At 41.7% G+C, this 23,452-nt stretch overlaps 2 protein-coding genes across 2 annotated transcripts; both read right to left on the reverse strand.

Annotated features, from left to right (window-relative positions):
- Positions 1–399: 399 nt before the first annotated feature.
- On the reverse strand, positions 400–16,306 carry col9a3 (collagen, type IX, alpha 3). Its single transcript, XM_071528995.1, has 32 exons — positions 16,049–16,306; positions 14,969–15,037; positions 13,540–13,575; positions 13,334–13,405; positions 12,796–12,849; positions 10,231–10,266; positions 9,768–9,791; positions 9,466–9,519; positions 8,693–8,746; positions 8,357–8,398; positions 8,166–8,222; positions 7,925–7,978; positions 7,724–7,777; positions 7,470–7,523; positions 7,298–7,351; positions 7,122–7,175; positions 6,905–6,958; positions 6,737–6,790; positions 6,579–6,632; positions 6,265–6,309; positions 6,108–6,161; positions 5,906–5,959; positions 4,873–4,926; positions 4,698–4,769; positions 4,022–4,057; positions 3,726–3,770; positions 3,518–3,550; positions 2,567–2,713; positions 2,348–2,402; positions 2,076–2,258; positions 1,870–1,947; positions 400–1,602 (listed from the first exon to the last, which is right to left on the reverse strand). Exons 1-32 carry the CDS (start codon positions 16,112–16,114, stop codon positions 1,418–1,420), a joined length of 2,037 nt encoding a protein of 678 aa, XP_071385096.1. The 5' UTR covers positions 16,115–16,306; the 3' UTR covers positions 400–1,417.
- A 748-nt stretch (positions 16,307–17,054) lies between these two features.
- On the reverse strand, positions 17,055–23,441 carry LOC139652058 (opioid growth factor receptor-like protein 1). The gene is made up of 7 exons (XM_071528996.1): positions 23,174–23,441; positions 22,516–22,581; positions 22,355–22,436; positions 22,187–22,265; positions 21,260–21,326; positions 19,827–19,975; positions 17,055–19,739 (listed from the first exon to the last, which is right to left on the reverse strand). Exons 1-7 carry the CDS (start codon positions 23,300–23,302, stop codon positions 18,602–18,604), a joined length of 1,710 nt encoding a protein of 569 aa, XP_071385097.1. The 5' UTR covers positions 23,303–23,441; the 3' UTR covers positions 17,055–18,601.
- Positions 23,442–23,452: the final 11 nt, after the last annotated feature.

Consider the following 23,452-nt stretch of genomic DNA (forward strand, 5'->3'; position numbering starts at 1 on the left):
AGAGTCATACATGGGTGGCACTGTTGCTCTTTGAAAAACAGATTAGATGGTGCCCAATTCAGCTATTTTTAATCATATGTGCATCTTTGATATGTATGATTCTAATTTAATTTATTTGAATTTTCAATTGTTTTTAAAAATGTTCAGCACTTGTTAGAGTTAAACTAATAGAAATGCTCTTGATGTGTATTGTTCAGTTTGTCTGGTGTCTATATTGAAAATCTGTTTTATTCTTGATTATATTTATTATCTGTCATTTAAGATTTTTATGGGAATGAGTTTTGCTACTTTGTAAATTCAAGAGACTACTTGACTTGCAAAGTGTTCATTATATTATAGGAAAATGCAGTTTGTTAATTTGATATGTAGAAAAGAGTAATGTTTTACTGAAAAGTGGCTTTATTTGTTCTTTCTTACAACATGACGCTGTAGCATCTTACTGTACATACAACAGTCACCCACAAATAATAAATAGTATTTAAAGTCATGTATATTTAATAGTTACAGCACCGGTAGTACATAGTGGATGTTGTCATTGCAGAATTGAAAAAAAGACACACAAATTGATTCTTCTAGTTACAATGTCTGATTTCTCCATCCACAACTTTCATTTGGTTTTTAATTCTTATGTCTTACTTACAAGGGAGACCTTTATCAACTTCAGACGTAAATAAAAATATGGAAAAAAAATCCTGAAGAACAAACAAATTCACAAGCTGTAAAAAAAGACTATCAAAAGTTTTAAAAGGTTTTTGCATTAATATACACAATTTGTCGGCACTTGGGTATTTGTTGTTTAATTCCTGTTACAGTACATACTCAGCTCCTTGAGACTTGCTTTTGGCCTCTGGTACCTATCTCCATATTTTACATTGTGTAAGCTTGTATCGTGAGGTAACACCTGTGATTTACATTAAAGGACCATGATGCGGGCACATTCACTTCAAAGACAATGACAGTTGTGCTAAGAGCGCTATCTGCCAGGGGGATGTTAACCAAGATAATGGGGGCATGGAAACAACATGTACAACGTTTTTACACACAAAGGACTCAGAAAAAGAATTGCCTACATTTTTCCAGCTTTAAGTCAAGTCTTATCTGTGATGGTATTTGGAGTAATGCAGTTGTTCTCTTGCACTCTTTTCACTGCTGCTGTCCACTTCATTTATGGATCTCATCTTGATTATTAGTCTCTTAGTTGCTCTGATGTTTCTGTCACTCCTGGGATGTTCCTCTATTCCTCTCAAAATATCACATCTTTTGATGTTACTCTTCTCATCCTGTGATAGATGTATTATTTATATAAAGAGGACATTTTTGTGATCTGTCTCTCTTTCCTCCTTTCCTCCTGTCCTCCTTCCTCCGTTGTCACCCCTCCTCCCAGGGGTGGATGGTGTCAGGTTGCAGGAAGTAATGTTTAATGGTTTTTGGGGTTGGAGGATTTCCCGGCGGCTGCTGTCCCCTGGCAGGCTGAAGTGTCACAGATTCCAGGGGATCCCTGGTGTCCAGTCCTACCTACCCTGCCTGCCTCTCCAGGCTCACCCGGATCTCCTGGAGATCCATCACGCCCGTCTTTAGCAATTCCATGAACTCCTGGAAGACCTGTGGGCACAGCAGGGTTATAAAATATTTAATCCATTGAAGTTGCATAATGCATCCAACAGTATCGTGCCTTGTTGTGGACAGTCAGGTAGTTTGCTATGGTAGTTTGGTGTTTGAATATGTTAATACAAATTATCCCACAGTGGTTGCAGTAAAATCACTTTTAAACTGGCAGGAAAACAAGGTATTGTTTTAAAACTTGTTCTTGATCTTTAATATTACTATTCCTTTTCCAAACACAAGAGTATATTGTATCAGGCTACATACCTTGGTATCCTTGGTCTCCAACTGGCCCTTCAATGGCTTTGCCAATGGGTCCCTTGTCACCCTGCTCACCAACATCACCTGTTGTGGAAACGGAATGCTTTATGTTGTACAGTTCTGAAGTCAGGCATTGATTGATGGAAGAAGATTTTCAGTGCTCCTACCAAGAGAAGACCTTCAAAAATCGATACAGATGTCTCTTTTCTTACCTCTGGGACCGGGGTCTCCCAGGTCTCCCGGCAGCCCTCTGTATCCTGGTGGTCCACGGGAACCAGGATGCCCAATAGAGCCGGCAACACCTGGCTTTCCTGGACGCCCAGCAGGGCCGGGGCGGCCCACCACACCGGGAGCCAGGGGTCTTCTTAGGTTAGCAGCCAGCTGTGCAATCTGATCTGAGAGAGAAAAGATTCCTAGTCAGTTTACCGTTCGGGTCATGAAACCACCTGAGTGAATGATTGACAATTAAGGTTAAGATCTTCACCATCGATCATTGAGCCACACAGCTCTCTGATGTGCTGTTCACTTGCAAGTTTACCCTGAAACACAAGTGCAGAAGATATTTTCAAAATGCATGCTCATTCATGAGGTTTATTAAAAAATACAACAGCTCCCAATAGCTAGTTAATATGTTTCAGTGTATCAGAGACATTCTACAGGTTTGCCCTGTGTTGTTATGTACAGAGTCAACAAAAGCACTCACAGGTACGCCGGTCTTTCCTGCAATTCCAGGCAGACCCTGTTCACCCTGGAAGCCCATTAGTCCTGGTTTTCCTGGGGCCCCTCTCGCACCGAGCTCTCCTTGTGGCCCGACCACACCCTTAGGTCCCAGCTCACCGGGTTTACCTGCCTATGACCAACAACAACAAAAGTGATCTAACAGAATAATCAGATGAATAACCCGTGACCTTTTACTAGAATTAAAAAATCCACTTCTTCCAAATCTGAAAAAAAAAATAAGTCCATAAGCCTCTGATTTGATCATTACTATATACCAAACAAGGAACAAACTCAGTCCCTTGAGAACTGGAGTGGGAGGATTCATATGGCGTCTTGTTGCTTGATAATTACTCTAATGAACACACCAACAGTAAATCAGTGAGACTGAGAGTTAGTGAGGCCCATCAGTGCTGTGTCTCTAATTACATTAATTGTGCTGCAGCTTAACTTGTCTTTCCCTTGTGGCGATGAGCGGTGAACGGGCCAATAAAGCTAAAGCAGCAACAGCCTACCTCTCACTAATTAATCCTCTTAAACCTGGAATGTGAGGTAGAATCATGTGCAAGGAGTCTGACAAGTGGGCACGAGCTCGGAGCCAGGCGGCAGTTTTTAATGGGTAGTGAGGGAGCAGATGCAGAGGAAATTTGGAGTGAACTACTGCCGATAATTAGACTTTTACCCATAAACAGCACCTGATGTGACTATCCTTTATCCTTTGGAGAAGCACCTAGAAAACTGGTCTGGAGATTAGAGGACAGAGGGGATGGGTGAGAGTGGGTATGTCATTAAGATTATCAAGTGGGCTCCTCTCTTTATAGAACCACCTCCATCCACATGGATAGTGGTATAAAAACATTGTAAACTTGTTGCAGAGGAAACACAAGTGACAAGGCCTCACTGCAAAGTTTGAATGAAATAAAATGATATAACTCACCTCTCCTTTTTGGCCAACTGGTCCAAATGGACCCTGAAAATGAGGAAATTGACTTAAGTTAAAGGTATGATTTGCCCATACAGAATATTACACGTTACAGTATATGAGTATACTAATTACTGGTAACATAGTTAGTCTATAGGTCACTAGGAGGCTACTATTTGTCTTTGGATATTGTCTGAGCATATGAAATTAGGAAAAGACTTACAGGTTCTCCATTCTCTCCTGGTAAACCATCGCTCCCTGCCACACCCTGAACAGGAAATACAAGAGATCTGAGTGCTTGACTAAAAATCAATTACTTATATCATAAAATAGTAACATAAGTGTCCCTATGGAAGACATGAATACAAAAAATGCCTATACAGTATACCAAAACAATTCTTTCCATTCTCCCTTATATACTATATGAGACTAGACTATACCAGGGCTTTCAGTGGGAGTCAGATTAAAATTTGGCCAGCCTGAACTTTGATGGAAAAATTCAGTGACACAGATCCTTACCATGTCTCCTTTAGGGCCAGAAGCTCCGACTGGACCCTGCAAGGGTGAAAGAGAGAGCGAGAGATGGTGAAAACTGAATGAAGGAGAGCCAGTATAGTTAGGGGTAGCGAATGCCCGTGGCTTTGTGGAACGCAGGCAGTGGGAGATGGAAGGGGGATGAAGGGAAGTGAGGTGGGCTGCTTGAGGGGGACCAGCAGCTGTATAAAGACCGGCTTTGTTCTGTCCCCAGATTCTGAACAGGAGGCCACTTTGTTCGCCAGCCCTCTCCTGGGTACAGTTTGAGTACACACCACTGAGACTGAGGTGGGATGCCCCGGTTATTGACAGACCTTCCCATGATTAGACCTGGATGAGCTGCATATCCCTGCTGGCTCTGTGTGCGTGTTTGTTTGTGTGTGTGTGTGTGTGTTTCATTGTTTTGTATATGTGTGTATATGTGTGTGTGTGTGTGTGTGTTTCATTGTTTTTATTGTGTGCGTGTGTGTGTGTGTGTGTGTGTGTGTGGTGCGCAGTTATTTGTCAAAGCTCTAGATTTGAATTTCAAGGAGAGGCCTTTTGAAGAGATTGTGAGTGTTATGAGTTGTACTGAGATCCTTGGATAACACTGGATGTCACTGGACGCTGAGTATCCTTGGCCCCAGCAGACATTTCATATAAACACAGACATCGAACTCACCCTTTCACCAAATCCTCCACGGATACCAGTAGGACCTGGAAGACCTGGATCCCCGAGAGCCCCTTTTACCCCCTGCAGGAAATGACATAGACGGGCAACATCATACAATGACAGCCAATATGTTCATTGATATTGGAATGAAAACTTAATGATTTGATGATGTCATGCAACTGACCTGGAAGCCTTTCACTCCTTGACGCCCAATGTTGCCCGCTGGTCCAATGCCCCCCTGTTGGAAACAGACATCATCATGCCAATCCAGTAGAAAGAGCATACAGTAGTAATACAAAACACATAAGACCTAGACATTTACCAGACTTCCCCTCTCTGTTTTCTTGCTAACATTTCAGTGTTATTACATCTTCCAAAAACTGAGTATATGTCTCTTTGAAATGGACATGGCGGCTGTGTGATGTATGATGCATTAGGTGGTGTAGTGTGTGATAGCGGTTAATTCCTATCTTATTCTACTGAGGAATCCTTTGAAAGTGAATCTCTGCCCAGCATGGAAGAGGACGTTCCGCCTGGCTGTAGCACTGCTGTTGTGTCCTTCCCCCCCCCCCCTCACTGCAGGGTCTGAAGTGAAAAACAAAGACCTCTCTGTCTATGAAACCCTCCTTTATGAATACCTGCTCTCACCCCTGGCCCTGCATTACTACTACAGCTTCACCTTAGCAAGCCACTGGATCAGCAGCCATACTCCTACTACTTGTAGCACAGTCTCTTCCCCTTCCAACTGTCAGCATATCCTGCAGGCCAATAGTTTACAATAGTTTCTTATTCTGCTATTTCAATTTTGTCCTCATTTTTAATTGCTTGGTGATGTGTTATTAGAGAGTTTTGGGTTCTATAATGTGGGTGCTTTCCATCCACGTCCTTTTCCAATTATTATGCATTCAAATATTCACAAGGCTAATTAGAATATTACACTTTAACGTGTTGGCAATGGAGACAGCCTCAGCTTAAGCCTGTTTCCTTTGCTTGTCTTTTGCCAATGAGACTGTCAGACCTATAAATAGTTTGGTAATATCTGTGAATCGGTTAAACTTAATCGATGGATGGCTAATAATTTGGCCCAAAAAGGAGACAGACTATTCTTATAGGTTCTGTATCAACTACATACTCTAGTAATTCCTATGCTTCTCAACAACAGAGAATGCACATGTCTGTTTTACATGTACTGTATACCTGTAACCATGACAACTTACAGCGACTCCTCTGGGTCCTGCAATGCCCCTCTCTCCTGGGATCCCGATGTCACCCTGTGGGAGGAGACAGAAGATGGTGTAGAGAGGTCAGTAGCGCTCATAGACTGGACGCAACATTGTAAACCAAGTCCCATGTTGAGTTAATTGACATAATAGAGAGACTGTAACCCAGTATTTCCCCAGAAGCCCATCAGATACATACAGGAATACCTGGCTCTCCAGAGGGTCCGGTCTCTCCCATCTTCCCTACATCACCCTGGTGTGAGAGAAGGTAAAACAAAAGAGTTTGCCCTCCATGGTCCTAATCGTATCTATAAGGTTCAAGTTTGATAGGCTTTCTATTGCTTTGTTATACTCACAACTGCTCCTTTAGATCCCTTCGTACCAGCCTTTCCTTGAAGACCCTGGAAGAGAAAAATACAATGACTGCAGTGAGGTAATATTCCTACAATACAGCAATTAGGACTGACTTTTAGGACGTGAAAGAAGGGAAAGATGCTGATAATGAATATGACAGTGGCTCCATGGAATTTCTGTCTTAACCACTTAAATAGATCAGTACTTAGTATGGAGAGTCAAGGTAATATGTGAATTATAGAATTTCCTTGTTATCTATTGGTGGGACAGTACCAGAGGGGACAGGACACACTCAAGCCTCGTCTGGAATACTTACAGGAAGGCCGTTGGGTCCTTTCTCTCCGGGGACCCCGGAGCGTCCGGCATCACCCTACCAACAAAGACAACACCAGCACTGACATCAGTCACGCTTTCACTGTTGAGTTACGACTGATGTAAGCAATGAGCATGCTGGGAGGAGAAGGTGTACCTTACCTTCTCACCGTCCAATCCCTGTGTACCATCTTTGCCATCTCTGCCAGGAATACCCTGTGGAAGACACCAAGTATGATGCTCATGGACATGACAGGTGGCATAATTTGTGATATATATGATATAGTATATTTAAAAAACAAATCCTGAAATTTTCAAACAGGCACTTACAGGTTCCCCTTTGGGTCCTGCTCCACCAGGAGCTCCTTTGGGACCAATTTTACCCTGTTGGAAGGGACAGTGATTCGGTCATGTTACCAGCACAACAGAAGGAATTTAACATCTTTAAGGCATGACTGTATTTTATTTCTTAAAAATACTTGTGAAACTAATACTCAAGGATGACAATATTCTGTTAGTGTGACTATGTGGAAAGTCATTTACTTACAATTTCTCCTTTGGGTCCTCTGAATCCCTGTGGTCCTTTCTCTCCAGCGTCACCCTGGAAGCATCAGATGAAACACACACAGCTATTCATTGATGGGACCAGTGGTCTGTTCTTGCTATGAACTACTACCAACATGGTCCTTATTCAGAGTGTGTTACAAACAAGGAGAGACTCACTGTCTTTCCAATGATGCCGGCAATACCGGGTTTACCTCTGAAACCAGGCAGGCCCTAGACAGAAACAGAGTATTAAATCACAGCAGAACAGCGAGGAAACATATGAAGACAACTTAAATGTCTGAATTGTTACTGAGAAATTGAGCGAGTAAAAATTTGTGATGTTGCTTACTCTGTCTCCTACAGCTCCCATGGGGCCCTGCAGCCCCCTTAGACCACGTGGGCCCTGAAACAGCATCAGAGCATTGTGAAACCACTTTCAAACATCAAAAGCCACTAGGATTATTTAACAATTCCCCAAAGATACCCAGCATACGGTGTATTGAAGATGCCAGTGGGCAACATTGATGTGCAGCCAACAGATGAAATAACGGTAGTCAAACAACATATTGTGAAATATGTCTGAATTCTGTTTATGTGACTCACCTGCAGACCCACAGTGCCTGGAATACCTGGTGGGCCAGGTGGACCAGAGTCTCCCTAGAAGACAGGACAGGAGACATGGTACAGAATCAAAATAGAGTGGTGGAAAAATGAGCAGTTAATAAAACTACTTTGCACTGCATGGATTTGTTTAAGCCTTATCTAACCACATTATGGTTACTTTGTGGCGTATAATGAACTCACCTTCTCTCCATCTTTTCCAGGTTCTCCCTTGTCTCCTTTATGCCCAGTGTGACCCTACATGAACAAAAAGATAAAGAAAGGGGGCAGACGTGAATACAGACATTAGAGCGAAGGGAGATGTACTGAGGACAATAGTGAGTGTGGGTAAAATAATTGAATGGTGCATATTCCCGGGGACATATTGAGGGGTGTGCATTCCAAAACAAATCATAAACACAACAACAATAACAACTGTTCTCACCTTGAACCCTGGCATCCCAGGAGGACCAGAGGGGCCAGGAGGGCAGATTGCAGGACACTGTAGGAGACAGAGACAAAACACTGAGGTCCAGTGGACACTGGATGCAGAGGACATATCTTCAGTTTACTGCAGCTACAAAGCTCCAGCCGGTGCATAACATGGTGGATGAGAGAGGATTACTGAAAACTTACCAGAAGGTCACCGCTGCCATCAGGAAGAGCGCCAGGAAGACCCTTACAGAGCGAGGGATAACAAAAGAGCAAGAGATTAAGGGAGATTCAAATAATATGAATGCATAATGCATCCTTGGTTCAGTGCAGGGTCATTTGGGTGGAGAGGCGATGTATATCCATTTTCTCAGCCGGCAGGGTGCCTCTTTGAATTTATAGTGTAGTTATTCAACAAGAGGTCCACTGGGTGGCAGTGGAAAAGTGTATGACTGCATTGTATCAGCATGACCAATGACGCGAGTGAACTTTAACCTCAATACAGATAACAAGTGTAAAATGATGATAGGTTGCACTTACTGGGAGTCCATCAGGGCCAGGAGGTCCAGGAAGTCCTGCAGGACCCTCAGCACCCTGATAAAGGGATAGAGGAGCATCTTCAGCATCTTGTCACTTAAAATAATTCTAGTCATATTGGAACCAAATGCCATTTAGACAATGCATACAGCAAAATTCAAACTTCATGATGAATAAAAACCAAATACAATCCTAAATCCCTCCACTGACATCACATCTTCCCTCATCATATCAGAGTCAGAGCCGATCACATCTGTCTGTTCCACTTAACATCTCATCAGTGTCCCTGACAACAGTCCTAGCTGAGATCAGCTGGTTACAGTCACTACAATCAGTCCTGGTTCTCCCTGGGGGAGACTCTCCCCACTCCACTCTCCTAAAGCAGAAACACTAGGCCAGTCCACATATTTAAGTCCTCTTCCTCTCCAGTGGTTATTCTTGTCCTCTCACTTTTCTACATTGCATGGAAATTTAGGCCAAACATGCACCTGCAGATTCTGGTAGAGCTGAGAGTTATAATGACTATTGGATCAGTGAGACTTCCTCAGTAATACTGTTACTGCTGCAGAGGCTTATGTATGGATTTCGTTGTCATTCTCTATTCACATGATGAAGTAAGAGAATGATAAGACGATGAAATTTCCCATGGCCAATTGTGTGCTGAATCGAGTATACAGCATCAAGAATTATTAGATTATCCGATTTGGAATGAGTGGATATAACTCTTCCATGAGGATGACAGGCAGTGTAATTGGGAAGGTTAGATAGATACTCACCACGGGGCCCTGTGGCCCGACTCCGCCTGGCAACCCATTGGTTCCGGGTAGCCCCTGCAATCACAAGAAACTGGGTATGTGCAAGAAATCACAGTGCATATGTAGATGTAGCACACAATCTGGAATATAACAGTGTATATACTCAAGCACACTCCCCCAAGATACACACAAAAGATGGTGGTATTCAAAAATGATACAAATAAAGCTCTCTGTCTCTTTCTCTCTTTCGCTCTCTCACTCACACACATCCAAATGCACAACAATAATATGCATAAACAGTTAAGCTAATGCTCTGTACTCACTGCAGCTCCTGGTCTCCCTCTGCCCTACGGAAGACAGGGGAAGACAAATTAAGTCACAAACACCATGGACGATAAGATTTGCTCACATTGTCAAAGTCCACTGCATGATCTAATACTGTTTTATACTGTAGATGCTTTGAAAGTCTGTCACAGGTCATTGCTGTGAACTCTAGATCTATAAACAGTGTATTCCTGGGCAAATGTCTGCTTGGAGCTGAGTTAGTCATGACTTAACAGGAATAGAATTATAGAAGTTAACTCTCTTGGCACTAGATTAACTAGTGCAGTACGAAAAGGTACAGTGTGAAAAGCACTAGGAATATCTAGGAATGAGCAGTCTTAGGCTGGCAATGATGTTCGATAGTCAGAGTGAAGTGGTTACATATTGGAGGACAGTTAATTGATCATATGAAGTAACTGCTGTTTATCTGTGTGATGTTACACAGTATGTGGGGCTACTTACAGCAGGTCCAGGTGGCCCAGCAGGTCCAGGTTCACCCTGTCAACAAGCAGACAAAAAGGCACAGTCAACCTCTCAGATAACATCATTTCATCAAAATAAACCGTGAGACCTTGAAGGCACAAAACTTAGTTACATATTAGAATGATCATACGCGTATCCATATATGACTGCAAGGAAATTCCGATTTTCCTTTTGTGACTGATTTTCAGGGTTGTTATCTTAAAAAACATTTATAGTAGTCTTTAAATGGAGATGCTCTCATTTGGCCCAAGAGTATGAGCAGGGCGAGCAAATCTGGTAGAACACAACCTAATCCAAAATGAATGGGAAAACATTTTGGTTCTCTGTTCCATATTATACAAACACAACATACAGTATATCTGATATTTTGCACTCAATTATGCATGATTGCCATATGTTTACATGCACATTCACATCAACTCTGCTTGATGTGCTTTTGTGCAGAGGAAATGTGGAGACAGTATTTACTGTAAATCATAATAAATGGGGAGAAGAGGCAATTATCTCTAATTCCATTTCAACCAATGAAATCAATGAACAAAACCATCATCATTAAGCTTGAGTGACAGTTTGTGTTCTGTTTGTGTTCATGTTTATCCCACTAAAGAGGGTCGCCATTCAACCAGCTCTTTATTATTGTAAAGCTGTGTGTTTGCATGTGTTTGTGTGTGGTGTGTGCTGCTGGACACAAATGCTTGTCACTTGAGAGACAGTAAGAGACACACAGATGTTTTTGCTATGTACTGCAATTCATTTTACATCACTGAGTCCAATGAAATGGGCTTGGAACTGGTCATATTGTAGACTTGTTTTTTTTTTTCTTTTGCCAAACAATCCTTCCAATTTTTCACAAAAGCAACTTTCTGATATATTTGATTGCTTGGACCTAGCTTTTCCTGCCATCAAAAGAAAGTGGAAAATTAGAAATGATTTGCAACTAAATATTAAAAATACTAAGATGGGAAAAGTACAAGAAAATGATTATATCTTGGCAACTACAAGGATATCAACTAATTTTATGATTTATTTTCAAAATCAATGGCTCCAATTGCTGGTACAGTTTGAGCATCTATAATTCTAAAATATTTGATGTGCTTTGTATTGTTGGTGCAAGAGGGCATTTTCCGGTATTTTTTATGATAAGATACTTATTCTATGTATGCCTTCTTATTCCCTTCCCCACCTTCAATTAGTTTACATATTATAGCAATTATTTCTGTCACAAAATAATTAGTCCTACACAATTTGTCCCACGAATAAATTATTAAACTACGGTTTCCCTCAAACTGTCTTGTAAGTTATTTCCTTTCCCTTTCCTCTTTTCCTCTTAACCCCCCATTACCATTTCTCCTCCTCCTCTAATACTCAACTCACCCCTAATTTGCGACTCTTCCCCCCCTCAGCTGTATTTGGAGTGTCTGTGTGGTGTGAGGACAGAAGACCCCAAGAGACAGGCCTAACATAGTGGTGTCACACTTCTCCTTTGCATTCCTCACTGTGCAAACTAGACGAGAGGCGACACTGGTACACAAATCATAAACACACAGATGTGTGAGGAGGCTTAAAATGGTCCTATTACCTAGAAATAATATGCAGCAGATGTGTCTAAAAATCAGAATAAAAACAACCTTATCCTGTTGTGACAGTGGATAGTTATCATCACTGTATGTCGGCATGTAGAAGAGGCAGAGCTGATTACACTATGGCGAATTAGCTCCTGCTACTTCTCAAATTCCACCAGTTTGATCCTGCTTGTCTGTGCATTTCTGCTCAGCAGAAATCTCAGACAGGTTTGTGAGCCAGTCATAACAGTGGTAATCCGAGTAATTAGGGACATTGGCTGACGCATGCTTCCTCATTAGGTTGGCTAATTAGTTGAATTGCAGGGAAGTTTATCTGTCTTGACAGTGCCTTTGCAGCCTCACAGCTGAGATCCCAGAATCTTTATTCCTAATGCTGTAATAGCTCATATTTAATGCATGATTTATAAGTCTTCGTTCCCGGCCCTGTTGAGCCGCCTGCTTCATCCTAAGATGTAGCAGTGCTTTGATGCTATGCGTGTTGTAATTCTCTGTCTCTCTTGTATCACTCGGAGGATAATACCTGTTTCGCTCAGCGTTGGGGCAACAGATCGCCATCTCCTACAGTCTCACAGATTGGTGGGAAGCAGAGCGCATTCCGGGCGGGATTAAGGAAGCAGCAGCCAGCAGTAGATAAATCCGATTCAGCGTCACCCGATCCCTCATTAAAAACATTCCCACCAAGAGCCCAGCCGCTTTGATGAATCCAGGCCGACAGAGGAAACACGGACCTTGGCCCTGTGTGACCCCACCCAAGATCTCTGCACCACAGCACTCAAATTGACAGTATGTTTGCATATACTGTATGTGTGCTCTTGCATCTTTGTTTGTGCTTGGCTACAGCTGGTTGATTAATGAGTCTAACGGGGTCTGTCTTTAAGAAGAGGTCATGAAACTCAGTGGGGTGTATCCTGGAGAGCACCCTCGGTATCCCAGGGAGACCACAAGACTAACACACACTTACTGCTTCTCCTGTAGGACCGTCCTTCCCAGCAGGACCATCAGGACCTGTCAAACCCTGAGGAGGAAATATAACAGTCAAACATCATTGCCTCACATTCTGCCATGATACTGTTGTAAACTCTATCTACAGTCTATAATATAGAGTCTATGACAATGGTTTGCAATCCTCATCCTCAGTACCCAGTACTGCCGGTTTTCTATCTTATCAAGCAGTTAATTGTATTCAACGCACATCCCAGATGTAAAACACTCCCTGGTTAGATGGCTAGAACGAAAACCAGCAGGACTCTGGGTCCAGAGGCCCAGGATTGAAAACCACTATGATGTAATGTCAGTTTATATCTTCATATGGCAAGATTTCAAGCAATGTTGTTTGGGTATTTGAATTTCAAGGCAGAGACATTTGATTTGGGCATAGCGGGAGAAAGCAGCCCTGACATTCCTTGGCAAAGACAAAGGTTGAGTGTTGGTGTTTGCGTGAGAATTGTCTGTGTGTGTGTGTGTGTGTGTGTCTCTCTCTCTCTCTGTTGGTCACTTACATCCACTCCTGGAAGTCCTGGCAGGCCGGGCTTTCCTAGTCCTCCTGGTATTCCTGCTTTACCTTTGGGACCCTGCAAAGATAGAGATTCATGAAAGATCTTATACTGAATCAGTTATTTAACCAACTGAGCAATTGTTTTGTACTCCTTTCCTTATCTGAACATCATGAAATGCAGGTAAAAAAAAAAGCTATTGGCATACTCACTGATTTCCCTGGAAGTCCAGCAGGGCCGGGATTGCCCTGTTAATGAGATGAAAAATGTAACAGAAGTAAATAATGTGCATTTCATTCATTTTCAAAGGTCATTTTTTGGTACATCTAGAACACTCTACACTATATTGGGATTATTCAAACAAAGCTCTCTGAGATATGACTGCCACATTGGCCAATAGACTTACAATATCTACCACAGACATGGTTAACGTTTAATTATAGAAACAACTTTTCCTCATTCAGATTAATCACATCCTTAGAGTGGAATGCAAACATCATAAATTATAAATTGGATTAAAAGGGGCAGTGTGTCTACGATCTGCTTCTGCATAAGACATTGTGGTTAGCTTCTGGACTGACCGGGGAAAAACAAACAGTACAAAAAGGACCCAGTGCCGACTGGTCACATGATAAAAGCCCCAGTTTGGTTTGGACTGGGGGCTGGAGGGGACCGGGAGGAGGTGTGAGGTGAAACTCTAGCTGCTCTCATAGGGTTGGGGAATGTATGAATGGGCCCTCTGTGTGACTTGGCCTTACTTTGCTGGAGTAACAGAAATAACTACAACAAAAATGCTCTCAGATTCCCTGGCTCTGGATACAATTTTATTTATATATATTGTTTATTTTCATGTAACAGAAAAGTTGAGGCAATAAATAACCAAATGAGGATTTAAATAAGCTTTCCAAAGGAAGGTGCCTTGTGACTTAAGTTTTGTTTTGTTTTTTTGCTTTACTTTCACATAATCCAATTTCCCCTTTCAAATTGTACAAATAAAGTTCTGTATCTGTTTTGCATTCCTATTCTCACCTTCACTGGGGTTTTGTAAAATACATCACATCCTACTTGCGAGCCAAAACCCTGCCTACCTGACAATGTGAGGGAGGCAGAGGCATTCACACCTATGATAAAATACCTGTGGGGAGGGGCTATACATGCTGTGGGAGGAGTCAATGTGATAAAAACTAAACAACTGGAAACATTTTAGCCACATGTGTTGGCTAAGAAAACACTTCATACCACAGATAACTGAGTAGGACTTTGATTTTGTCATGTGATATGAAATAAGTGTGGAGCAACTGAGTCGGCCAATTAACAAACTATTAATATTAATATGTTACAAGGTGTAGATTTCAAAATATACTTTAAATTTGATGATCTTGATATGCAACTCAAAAATGTCTTTTTTACATTTTTTTTTTTTTCTTTTAGAAAATACAAGGAAAAGAAATCAAGGGATTTATTATAGACCTTACCACAAAAAGAATGATCTTATTCAAGAATAAAGAGCCAACTGAATCTTTTTAAGGTGCTTATCTACTAATTGGGTTAATTGGCCTTTAAATCTAAAACAGCGCAAAAGCTCCACTCAAAGGCATGTTAGTCTCAAGTATAGAAACCTTTGGAGTCTGATCAACTCACATCAGTGCCATCCTTTCCCGCCGGCCCTGGGGGTCCAGGTGGCCCACTGGGTCCTCTGGGACCGGGCCTCTGCAACACAGAGTTCCAACAAAATCATTCAAGTCGCACTGAGTATAAAAGATATTTCAGTAGCCATTAATCAAATTCTCCCGAAGCAGAAATGTGTAGTTTATGGTTTGATAAAGATTGGATGAAACCGAAAGCCAAGAAAATCGGTTTGGTGTATTTTGGCATCTAAAAGTGTGAAAATAAAAATAAATAAATAAATACATAAATAAATAAAAGCGCAGTACGATGTTTACTAAGTTTCCATTTTTTATAGGCTAATGGGACATCAAATCCATGATAAGGACGTCATACAAAGACGCGCGCGTAAAGACGCTGAAATGTGCCATTACGCACAAGAGGAAGGCTAAAACAGCTTTCCAACTAAAACATACAGCATATAAATCAGCAGTTCACGGATCACCTAAATAAAATTAACTTATTTCTCCGAGAACTTGAAATAAATAAGCTCCTGCGTTTGACTCAGCACCGGGGTCTGAATGAACAAAGGTGGCTTTGTGCGCCCTGCCACTGATCTCCAAGCCTTGCATTCCACAGGTCCAGGGAAAACATAACCCCAACTTCAGAAACTACTGCGAGACTCACAGCCACCTGCAGACAATTAGGCCTAGATATGACATGACCTGATATAGTGATGGTGCACCATGGCTGAAAAAAATCAAAGTAAATCATAGAGCCAGGTAGACAAAATACCTGGCATATATATTCATCGATCATTGCGCAAATGAAATGAATAAGATAAAGGTGTAGAGCGTACAGCAAATAATCATTATGTAGCCTAGCAGAAACACTAAAGGCCAGATGTTTTAGGGTAGGGAACATGCAGGTCATGTAAAAGGGAACGACTCTCATCACCTTCATCACCAGTGATTTAATGATACTGTCAAGTTGGTGATCCACAGGCTACAGACACACACGCTCCAAAAAGTTAAGAATAAGCACCAAATGTCACCACAAGCCGCGCATGTTGCCATGAAGATGTGATGGACGGATGCAGCAGCTGCTGAAGCCTACCTGGGCTGAGGATGATGTCAAAAGCTGGCACAGCAAGAGCACCCCAAGCGCAGAGAACATCGCCATGACTCCCCGCTCGCCCCTGCAAATCCGAGTTTATGCGGAAAAAACAGTCAAGCCCCCGGTTCCCTGTCCTCGGTCGCTCCCCCCGGTGTACCGCAACGGAGCCTTCCTTCACCTCACAGCGCGCAGCTCCTGAATGGCTTTCACTTTGGTTCCAGATAAACCCGAGCCTCCAGCCGAAGGGGCTGAACTCAGTCTGGCGTGCTGCAGAGAGGGGTGAGGGAGGGAGAGGAGTGGGACTGCTGAGGGATACACAGCAAGCAGAGGGGAACCATTTCGGAGCCCAAGAAAGTGGGCTGAGCTAAACATTTCGTGATAATATGCGGGTGGTAGAGCTTTAACCAATTAGAAAGTGACCATCAAAAGATCAGTCTTCCCTGCAGCCACACACAGAGAGGTTAGGGTTCTCCAAGGGTTCTTTGGTTAGGGTGGAGGCTCTCTGTAGAAGCAGGATGACTCAAACAACTGATTATCTGATTTGTTAAAGAATGCATGAAATGCCCTAAATCTGCAGTATTAAAATACCTTTTTAAGAACCACATAGGGTTCTTCAGTCTGATTTGACAGTTTATTATATTTGAAGGGTTCTTTACAGCTTCTATTCAGAACCATTTGCGCATGAACCCTTTTTTTGTTAAGTGTGCAGTAGTATAGTGGGATGGGTGAAAGTACATGGCTGCATTTCCAGCTTGGTAGTGTTCATACCATGAAGCTCAGCCTTACACCATCCAACTAGCCCCAGTTTAACAAGGAATGACTTGGGAGTGTGACTATTTGTGCCCCTAAGAGCCATGAATATCTCAGCTGCATCAATCTAAATAATCTAAAATAAAAAAAATCTAAAATACCATCCATTACTCATCAGTGATTGTGAAGATAAAATAGCCAAAAGCATTATTTAATATATTTAGTCTTGTTAAAACAGGTTGAAACAAGTATGCCCTCCTCATAACCACTTATGCAAAGCTATAGTCTAAAAGCAGTAGTGTAAATGGCAAATCAACTTGAAACTACTCAACCCAAACTGAAAATGAGCCAGCAAAAATTCTTCAACATTTTATTTATGACAATCCAACAGGAAATGGGTAGATCTCAGATGCTGCTCGGGACAATAAGACGAGAAGCAGCAAGCTCAAACTCTTGAACAGAGCTGTGTGTTCACTGTCCTCATTTTCATTTTAATTACAAGTAGACTCCGCAAGGACATCACACCCGCAACCCCACACTGATCCTGAGATGTGAACAATTTGTGTTTCATCCGTCTTTTTTCCTCTCCCCTCTAGTGAGTGTTGCTCCAACCTTTGAGAGGGACGTCAACTCACTGAGTCTCAATTCATTTACTGAAAAACAAGACTGATACTTGTGACTACATGCTGCTGGGGTGGGAAAACCTAGAAAACACAGCCACAGCAATAGGGAGCAAAAGCTGATACCTACCAGTGTTTTCCTGAGAATTGCAATTCAATAAACTAGGAAGGGATTTAGGCATTATAGACTAATTTCATTAAAAACATCAGAAAATAGTAGAACTTTATTCTGCGGTGTCAATAGCCAGGTATTTAGTTGGGAAATACATGATAAAAAGTAAATAATTCAGCACTATTGTAATGTTATTACCATTTTGTCATGTAAATATCATAAGCATGTAAGATAACTTCAACAATTAGTACCGAAAATTAAGTGCAAATATAAAAAGATGCATCAATAAATAGCGAGACCAATAAATCACCCTGGCTCATAAATGTCCATGAACTACTCCTGTCTCAAAAAGTATTAACATACAGTAGACTTAAAATTTCAGCCAAAGCTTCGTATCTCAATACTGCCAAGAAGACATACATACAATCAACCAGTCTATCATATTTTTGGCAATGCTGTCAATTGTTCAAATGTCAACTTTCCAACTCTGCACCAAAACATACAAATTGTGCAACATTCTTGAAACAAAACGAACTAGAACGACATTCAGTCTTAATTCCATTTGACAGTGGGTCCAGCAAAAATGCAAACCAATTCAGAATGTTTTTTTTAACTGACATTAAAAACAGCTCTTCCAATTATTCATTTTTCAGTGCAAAAAAACTGCGTTCAGTTGTGAAAGTAGAGGTATTAAAAAAAAAGATCAATCATTTCATTTACAACGGCGTTTCACTGACGTATTAAATTAACCATAATAGTGCTTAATGTACTCTGTAGGGATATTAAATATCAGTTTTATTGTCCTAGCGGCTGACAAAGTCTTAGTCATTACTACCTTAATATTGTAGGATTAGCCATGTAGAAAGAAAATCAGTCACATCCAGGCCTGCATCCTGTGAGTTCATGAATTCATATACTTCTTAAAAGTAAAAAGAATCAATATCTAAACATGAAAGGAGTAAAAATAAGGCCCAGAAACTCTTTAAACTCATACTCTGTCCTTCACTTACATTTAATTTATGCTCAATTAGCGTATTTTTCCCCACTATCCAAATCCCTACAGCCCCATATTCATGAGTTCCCCACGTTTTGGTCTGAGCTTGAGGGGTTTGACTCCACATCCATCGCCTCCGAGTCCTTCCCATTTGTCTGTTCATCAACACATTTGTCAGTGCTCGTCAGTGCCCCGTTCCCATTCGTCGCTGAAACATTTGCCTGTGTCGTTTCTCCCTCTTCCTTTTTATCCGGCACGTGATTAAAGTCAGTTCTTGGGATTTTTTCCTCCCTTCCTGAGGAAAGAGAGGGCGAGTGTTTAGAAAAACCTTCAGGCTTGGTCTTAAGGGGTGTTGACACTGACTGGCTTGTTTGACCAGCAGCTTTGTTATTTGAAACGACCGTTTCCTCCATCTGCCCGTTGGCAACGTCTCCAGCAGGACTGTTGCCTGGCAGCCCCTTGTTATCCTCCCTCTTCTTCTTCGGTGGTTTTTCTAACTCTATGTCCCCATCGGGTTGTGTAATGTCCACTGGTTCCTGGATGGTGTCCTTCGGTTTGCTGGTATCTTTGAGCTCCCCCTCCACATTGGTCTCAACTTTCACCGGCACAGTGTCGGGACTGGCCGACTGGTCCATTTCATCAACGTCATCATCAGTACAGCCATTTCCATTCTCCAAAAATTCATCCTCAGATTCAATCTCTGTATTTCCGTTTCCAACTGTCCCAGCTTCTGGTTTTGACTCAGAAGAAGCCTCAGAGAGTTTGTCTTTGTCTCCACTTGCTGTTTTATCAGTTCCTTTCTGAACCTCTGCCACATTATCCAGTCCACCCACATCCTCTTTCTGTGCTCCACCTGCTTCTCCATCTTTGCCTTTAGCCCGTGAAGAGACTTCATCCCTTCCATCTCCATTCCCAAAAGCCTCAGATCTCTTCTCTGCTTTCTTGAACTGTTTCTGAATCTTTCTGGGGCACCACACAAACTTATCCTTCGGCTCAAAGTTAAGGTAGGCAAAGCGCACAAGCTCTTGGCGCTTCTGCTTGTCCAGCACAGCAAACAGGAAGTAGTCGAGCACGCTGCGTTTAACACTGCTAAGGTTCTTCTTGACCAGAGTCTCTTCCAGAAAGAAGCGCACAAGCGGGGCCTGATAGTGCTCAAAGCCCAGCTCTCCGAGGCTCTTCAGGATGCGAGTGATGCGCAGATTGTTGTGCATATTCCTGAGAGAGATAAAAGAGTTGTAGCTGAAATTACTAAGGAAAATATACATCTTGGAAGTTACTGACATGAGAATACTTGAAACTTACCGCTCAAGGTTTCCAAAACGCTCCTTCCAATTTTCAGCACGTTTCACTTCACCTGTCTCTCTGTTGACCAACTGGATGCCGTAGAAGCCCAACATGAGTTCATAGGACTCCACCAGCCTCCTTTTGGCCTCATCGCTCTTCTTGAAGGCCTGAGGAGGACACACAGTGGGGATGAGACGAAACATTGCAGGACAACATATCCACAGCATTTATGAAGAGGTTCAACTCACATTTACGCTCTCAACAACCCACATGTTCAGCCACAGTTGAATCATGCTTAACTTTTGTTCTGTCCCTTACGTATTGTTGACAGAAAAGGTGAAGATTTGCTAGTGTTGCCAATTCCTAACTTTTGTGCCAATTGCTTGACCATATTACAGGACCATGGCTCAATTCAAGCTCATTCAAGTAAATCAATTTTCTTGAATTTGAATATTTTATAACATTTCTAGTTAGCCAGCTGTTAGCTGTTGGTACAGCTACAGGCCACAAGGTAGAATGAAAAGAAAACAGTAAAATATGATATAGCACAATATAGCACTGTGTTAAACATGTTTTTATGGCTGCATGACATTGAGGGACTAATCATGCAAATAAATCATATTTGTTATCCAAATATAGTCATTACATGTAAGTGTGTGCCTGATGCCTGAGGTGTTTATTCACCTCTTGTAGTGCATGAAAAAGGTTTTCATTGAGGCAGCATACTGCAGGCTATGCCCTTTTTCCAATACATTTAATTGTTTCTGATCAAATATTGGTAGGATTTTTTTTTTTTTTTTTACCTCATACATTCGATGGCTTTCATGATCAGGCAGCTGCAATGGTGCTCAGCCAATCACCAATCCCATTTAGAAAGCCTATCGACCAATTATGATCAGCGGCCGATTGGTCGGTGCATCTCTATTACATACTAGTTGCTTGTAGTGAAAAGGCTTGTGATGGGGAATGAAGAGGAGTGGGAGAAATTGCAAGGGGTCTACAATTAAGCAATCCTCTGCTGTGACTTTGCTGCAGCTGCCCTCTGTAGCCGTTCTGCAGAGGCCGCTGTGTTCTTCCTTGTAAGCATTTGGTTTATTTAAATTGAAGACGTGAAATGGTGCTATTCCTTTGTGTTTAACTAACAATCCTACAGGCAATACCTCCAGGATATCTTCAGATAACTAGACTGATGGAGCAAGGTAAAATGGATTTTGAATGTGGAAGAAATATTTAACTGGACAGCAGAATGAACAGCTTGAATACAATTAAAATTATGAAGCAAAATATTTTGAATTCAAACCTGACCATGCAAAACAAAATACGACTTTGAATCTAAGAATTCTGCTGTTCACATTGAGAGCCTTGTTTGTTATTTACTTCTCCTTGATGCATAACTAATTGCTCGGCTGATTATTCATTTAAAGGCCAGCTGTCTCCTCTTGTCCACTCACCGCAATCTCCTTCTTGGTGAGTTCTGAAGCCATGTAATTAACCCCTGGTTCTCGCAGTGGAAACAGCCTTCGAACGATGGAGGATTCAAGAAAGAAACAGCACAAAACCAATTAACATCTGATGAATTGGCACTCTGAAGCTTATACACTGATAAGAGTTTTTGTTTTTGACTATTCGACAATGCTCAGAGCATGCAATGATGATGATGTCACATCACCAACTACAGAAATGCAGTGCAGTTAGAGCCTCTGAAATATTGGCAGCTACAGCATTCTCCTTTTGAGCCGTTGTAAATTTAGCAAAACTCCAGTCCTTCTTGGGAATTGTTGCCAACCCCAACATCCATCCCATAAAAACATTCTACAGACACCACATACAACTTTAAAGTCCTATGATTATTGATGAACTTAAACATACAGTATATCCTCATAATACTTAGAAGCTTGAATCAGTTAACTGGCCGTCTTTCAGGGGACACCACACATTATCAATGGAGGAAGGTGGAGGTGTCACCTCAAATTGGTTCATCTGTCAAACCTCAATTGAAGGGTCAGCTGACATTACAGACTGGACTGAACTGCTACAGCCAGCAGTAGGAAATTAAGACCAGCCAGGCAACCACCAGTTAAATGATGGTAAATTTTCACTGTGGTTGATTAGTTTGTCTATTCCACCAGGCACTTGGAAAGTAAGCGACCACACTGTTTGGAGGTTGATTTCTATGTTTTGGTATAGTGAAATAATTAAAGTGGCAAGAATATTCATGGATTTATCAAGCACTGTGGCCAGTGCATGAAAGTTAGGTTATTGCCCGGGCTACAACCTGTCATTCATTTTATTTAGAGCACCCAGATTAATTTTAATCAACCTCGAGACCTCAGATTGGACACAGCAAATGCATGCGACAAGGCTTGAGCAATACATACCACTGAATGTAGGAGTGAACTCTCTCTAGTCTCTTGTAATCAGTTTTCCATTCTTTATGAAATGATTCAATGTAGACATCTGTCCAAAATAAGCAAAAATGCATCACATCGTTACACGCAGAACTTTTCAACACATTGAAAATACCTTAAATTAAAGTTAAATGTTACCATCAGGAGCGGAGGGGAATTGATTGAGATAGAATTTCAAATTGTTCATTTTGTCTTCTGAGCACTCGTCATCTGTAAGATTCTGTAAAAAGGACAAACACCATAATTAGGTCACTCTAAATTGTGAGATACGATGTTTTGTGTTTGCAGGTTTTACTTACTGGGTAGCCTCGTCTGTAGTTCTGCATGTCTTTTGCTGCCCGTATGTTTCTAGGCGTATGATGCCACTGCAAAGGTTTGTATGGAAATACGAGTGAATTAGGGTTAACACAAATGTCTGACTGGGGTATAAATTATGGGTGAATATCATTATGAAAAAGAGTCGATTAATCCTGATTTAACAGAAGTGCGCCTGCAAAGGATGGAACGTTATCATTCGTTGTTGTCAGTGTCTGAGAGGGCTGCTTTTATGTGTCGTTAGAAAGCTAGCTTAATTAGCGAGCAAACCTCAACCTAGCCACCACGTTAACTTCCATTAGGCCAAGCTAACCCATTTCCTCCTTCAGCAAGAGGGCTCACAATATTAATTTAACGGTAATCATGTTAACTTTAAATAACAAACGAACCACTAAAACATAACCATTCCTAATTTCAGGTCATCGTTCGAGCCCATCAAATGTCAGCTAACGTCAGTGGCTAGCTATCTAGTTAGCAAGCCTGCAGCAGTGAAGCAGAAAGCTAGCTAGCTATCCAACGTTAGTCGTGGGAATAATGACAAACGGCTGGCCAAGTGCAAAAGCAATTAGCAAGCTGCGTCTTATCCGACTTGATAGGCCTTAGGCAAATTATTGTTTGGCTTTGAATACTACTTGCACGTACTAAAGTCCAAGACGTTTTGTTTTTGTCTTGACTTGAACGACGGGTCTGGCTCTCTCCAGCCGGGTCGTCTCCATCACTCTCTGTGTCCCAGGTCGAATCATACTCGCACACGCAGTCGTCCTCCATCATTCAAAAAATATTATATGACTAGATAAAGCAAAATAAACTCGAAATCTGGTTTAGCACTATAATCTGGCATGAGTCAAGTTAAACTTGTATATTCAAGTGCGACGGAGACGACCCTAACCGTCCGTCCTTCCAGTCTTACATCGTCAGAGA

Source organism: Centroberyx affinis, unplaced genomic scaffold, assembly GCF_046629955.1.
Source record: "Centroberyx affinis isolate AG114_WGS23_722 - 3 ecotype Tasmania unplaced genomic scaffold, CSIRO-AGI_Caff_v1 ptg001751l_1, whole genome shotgun sequence".
NCBI classification, from domain to species: Eukaryota; Metazoa; Chordata; class Actinopteri; order Beryciformes; family Berycidae; genus Centroberyx; species Centroberyx affinis.